This window comes from Priapulus caudatus, unplaced genomic scaffold (assembly GCF_000485595.1).
Source record: "Priapulus caudatus unplaced genomic scaffold, Priapulus_caudatus-5.0.1 Scaffold884, whole genome shotgun sequence".
NCBI classification, from domain to species: domain Eukaryota; kingdom Metazoa; phylum Priapulida; class Priapulimorpha; order Priapulimorphida; family Priapulidae; genus Priapulus; species Priapulus caudatus.
In genome coordinates, this window is record NW_014577945.1 from 78,220 (window position 1) to 83,093 (window position 4,874).

General features: G+C 41.7%; 1 protein-coding gene across 2 annotated transcripts in view; it reads left to right on the forward strand.

Annotated features, from left to right (window-relative positions):
• Nucleotides 1–4,296, forward strand: part of LOC106814209 (phosphoglycerate kinase 1-like) — a 17,682-nt gene extending 13,386 nt beyond the window's left edge. Inside the window, exons 8-13 of one of the 2 annotated variants that reach the window (XM_014818508.1) lie at nt 1,913–2,092; nt 2,524–2,600; nt 2,983–3,083; nt 3,449–3,547; nt 3,743–3,811; nt 3,842–4,296. In XM_014818508.1, the coding sequence (XP_014673994.1) occupies nt 1,913–2,092; nt 2,524–2,600; nt 2,983–3,083; nt 3,449–3,547; nt 3,743–3,783 (498 nt within the window). In that variant the 3' untranslated portion in view covers nt 3,784–3,811; nt 3,842–4,296. Of the gene's footprint in view, nt 1–1,912; nt 2,093–2,523; nt 2,601–2,982; nt 3,084–3,448; nt 3,548–3,742 lie in introns of both variants that reach the window. The other variant, XM_014818507.1, reaches the window with a different exon arrangement.
• The last annotated feature ends 578 nt before the right edge of the window (nt 4,297–4,874 follow it).

Genomic DNA, 4,874 nt, shown 5'->3' on the forward strand with positions numbered 1-4,874 from the left:
GATTAGCAAATGGCATGCATAATCCTGCCAATGCCATATGCCGATGAACGCCAAGTTGTTTCACGCTAGTAAACACGAAGCTGATTAATACTGTGGCAATCTCGTGTACTATTATAGCATAAACAATATGATTAATACAGTAAATGATGGTACTAATCCCGTAATCGTTTTAAAAACCTGCGATTTATTAATCTGAAATTCCAATATCAAAGAATGTGAATCTAAGGCCGAGCATTGGCCGGCTGAGAGGGTCTATGTCACCCAGGGTAAGCTGGGCGAAGCGTAACCGCTGGTACTATCTAATATGGCGCGGAACCGTAGCGCTCGCTCTACCTAACCAACTATCTGAAAGTACCAGCTAACTAACACACTAATACTCCAGCTAACTGAGTCTTAGGAGTCCCGCTTACGCCCTGACTCCCTAACCCTAAAGCGCCCTTCTCCACACACGCGGCGCGGCAGCGAAACGCCACGGAAACGGCGTCGTTGCACCCCTACCGCAAAGTTCAAATCTATTAATATCGTTAATGGCGCAAGTCTCCATTGAACGGTCACGGCCCGAGCCGGTTTCACGGCGACGGCGAAAGTCCCAAAATGAGTTTAACTTTGCCCGACTGAAAGCGTGACGGCGAAAACAGACAATTGAACCAATCAACGGCGATAGGGTTTTTTATCACGTGTTCTGCTGCACGCTACCATCAAGCCATATGGACAACAAGCACATGCATATTTCTGATCAACTGAACCAGAGTGAACACAATCACAATGCGGCTCAGACACAATGCGGCGAAATCACAATGTATTTTTCTTTTTTCAGCAACAACGGCGCTGCGTTTTGCTGTGTCGTGTCCGTGCCGCGTGTGTGGAGACGGGCCTTAACCTATCAGATAGTTACGACAGGGTACGTTCCGGCAGTACCCTGGGACATAGATCGGGCATATGCAGCTACAAAGTGAAAGTAGCAAAGTCCAAAACTACAAGCGCATAAAAGTCAAGGTTAAAAGAAGTACGACTGCCATGTCGAGAAATAAGCTGATGGAAGAAATGTAATATCATTGATACAAAGATAATTCGTCACCTCACAACACTCTTTTCCCATTAAGGTTCAAAGGAAGAGGGCAAACAAACAACATTTTTATTATGGCCTCAGTTTGGTAAATTTTTTATTTCCTGTGCGGCGATTATGCAGTCGCCCCGCCGGACCAGCTGACACAAGCAAGCAGTCGCCCGGTCGATTTTCTAATCGCCACTGGCGACTGGGCGACCGCTTGTTTCTCACGCTGCAGTAGCAGTGAACAGTGTTGCGACTATGGTAGGAGGTTACCATTTACTCCCTCTATCATTTCATACAGCCGATCCATGAAACTGAAAGGGTGCTGATTTTATGTAGAGGACGTGTGGTCATGAATAGGTGCAGTTTTTAGTTTTGAGTGCACTCTGGTTATTTATGGGTGTTGTAGTAAAGAAGGTATGAGCTGGCTGTGTATCACATATGTTCACTAGGCTACACAGGTGTAGGAGGTGTGGCGATATTTGGTGATTGAAACTATCAGGAGTCGATCAATACTCAATATTGATAGACTCCTGAAACTATTGCAAGGTCGGTTTACCCATCAGGCTCTATAATGTTAACCTGCTGGGCATCTTAATACTATGAACTATGAAAGGCAACTCTCTAAAGCGAAGATTCTGTTCATTCCTTTGCTGCTCAGAAGACAAACAGCATTCCTTATGTCTACTATTGCTTTCTGGTTAATTCCTCATTACGTAGAATAGACGTAGGGTACATGCAGATATGACTGACAACAGCACTGGAAAATGACTGTAGATGGCAGCACTTGTATTGTAGCCTGTGCAGTCATGTGAGTTAGGATTACATTGAACTATAAATTGTTATATTTTTTTATTGCAGATCGGCAACTCGCTGTTTGATGAAGATGGTTCTAAAATCATTGGAGATCTCATGAAGAAGGCTGAGAAGAATGGAGTGAAGATCCACCTGCCTGTTGACTTTGTCGTTGCCGACAAGTTTGATGAGAATGCCAATGCTAGCAACGTGACCAAGGCTGCTGGCATCCCTGATGGCTTCATGGTGAGATATAGTCTGGTGAAAAATTCACACTGAGACAGTACTAGCAATGGCATAGAATGCCTCGGACAGAATCACAAAAATGGAGAAATCTGAGTATGGCAAGTGGAGTACGTTCATGTTGCTGTCATTGCTAGTATTCTAGGATGGAATGTCCTTCAATCCTTTTACAGATTGAGAAACTGGATGTAAAGAAATAATTATCTAACATTATCTTAGTACTTTAGGTATTGTTGATACTCGCTTCTCAATGTAGTAGTATATATAATCACAAATACCTTATAGCAATATGTGTTGTATTCCATTATAATCAAAGAGAATTTGATCCAAATATGCTATAAACAACTGTTAAAGGTAGGTGTGTAAATATCAGAAACTTGTTATGGCCTGCTATGGCTAGAGCTTGTTATGACTGTTATATAATTTTCTTCTAGGGACTTGATGTTGGACCAGAAACAACAAAGATTTTCAATGACGCAGTTGCCAGGGCAAAGATCATTGTCTGGAATGGGTATGTTGCTTTAGCCCATTTGGAAGATTAGTAAAAATGAGAGAAAGCTGGATAAAAATGTCCTCAAAATCTTTAACAAAGTATCAAAGCACAAAATTTTCCATCTAAAAAGAATGAAGTGTTTCATGATGAATGATTGGAAGTAATACTGCATTCCCAACCAAGAGTTTAGCAAGAAGGTTGGTGTGTTACACGGCATTGGATTTTTTCATGTTTGTGTGAGTTCCAATGATTGTTGATTTTAGCATATCAGCAAAGACGTGGTTAGTGTCACATGGTGCCTTAAATACCATAAAAAGTCATTGAAAATCATTTACAGAGATATTTGTAACCCATTTATAGACATTTGTTAATGTTTTCTCCCGCTTTTTTACCCCCAAAGTCCCGTCGGTGTGTTTGAATGGGAGAAGTTTGCCACTGGAACCAAGGCAGTCATGGACCAGGTCGTCAAGGCAACCCAGGGTGGTACCATAAGCATCATTGGTGAGTACAGACTATTCTTCGTTCAACTGCAGTGATGGAATTTTTGTTCGACATCAACTATTGACCGGTCTACATGTGCACTAAGGTGGATCACTAGAATCACAGTCACATGTTACAATGTGAGACTCTATCCACTATGAACGTTTTGTGGCATGTCCTACATGTGATAGCTATATACTACATGCTTCACCCCAACTCCCCATGCCTGTTTCATATTTCCCGTGCACCACAAACCCAACTTGCCATCACCGAATACCCTAAGCAACATAGTGCCTTGGTCCTGCAAGCTCACATTGTACTCGCTGCTAGTAGTGTCTCCACGAAGGGAGTCTGTGGTGGTGTACTGAATCGCTTTTGTCGTTAAGGTGGAGGTGATACTGCCACCTGCTGTGCGAAGTGGGGCACTGAGGACAAGGTCAGTCATGTGAGCACAGGAGGTGGTGCTAGCCTGGAACTACTAGAAGGTAACACGTTTCACTGATGAAATGATCTAGCTTAACCACACTCGCCATATCGTTTAATTATTAATAAAGCAGTGTCGAGTAATAATCAAGTAAATTGTCTTACCTAGCAGAGCGAAACATCAACAGGAAAACTCATGATTATGTTGTCGCGCTTGGGGAACGTGGGAAGTCAATAATTAAATTGCTTTGTTACAGGTAAGACACTGCCAGGTGTTGCTGCACTGTCTGATGCCTAACTGATTCACTTGGAGCAATAATGTCAGCGTTACACTAGGAGGAACCTTCTTACTAAGGAGTGTCTTCAAGTTTCTGTCTCATAATCTTTTATAGGTTGCACCGGTGAAAAAGAATTGGCTGAATTTTGCCGTACTTTTGGCGTCATTCTATTTTGTTTTCAAATATTTGAAAAAACTAGTCATTTCCTATAACTTTCATAGCGAATGTGAAGTAGTCTACATATGTTAAAAGAAGTGTGATTGTAGGGGCAATGGAGCAAACCTTGTTTGAACTCATTGGTGTATGTAGCTAGTCAGACGTACTATAGTAAAAATACATTCACACGTTAACTGATAGACATGGTTTCAGAGTTTCATGAAAAGAAATTGCACACTCAGTCCTACACTTTAACTTGCTCCTAACAATGTTGTTGGTGTATGCAAATTGTTTGTTATGGTTCTATCATGATGTATGGTGTTATGTTGGAAAAAGATCATGTAGCCTGCAAAAATAAAGTAGCTTCCTGAGCTATAGACAGGGTCTATTGTATTTATTCGTGGTACGTGCATTCTAGAAGCTATGCGAACTAGTAAGAGCTGGTGATGGTGTAAAGCCATGATTAAACCATGATAATATAGAGCTACATCGTCAGTTCATAGGGGGAAATTACAATTCCAAAGTTCCTTCATCTTTAAAAGTAGTATATTGAACAAGATAACCAAGAGTACATTCCATGAAATAACAGTGTTTGGAAAAAGCCTATCGTTCTTAATCAAATTCATGTTCATGAAGATTAGAAGATTCGATTTCATCCAGCTACATGCTTACACACATGCTAGCACAAGGCAACGCCCGCTCTGCCTCTTCAGGCGACAGCTTATCATGAACTCATTTTAATTAAGATCAATAGCCACTCCATTCCTTACACGTATTAAAAACTATTTGGTCTCGGGAGAAGCAAGAAGAGAAGTGGATGGAGAGGAGGGCAGGTAAGATGTGGAAGAAAGGGTGAAGGAGGGCAAGTAAGATGTGGAAGAAAGGGTGAAGGAGGGCAAGTAAGATGTGGAAGAAAGGGTGAAGGAGGGCAAGTAAGATGTGGAAGAAAGAAAGG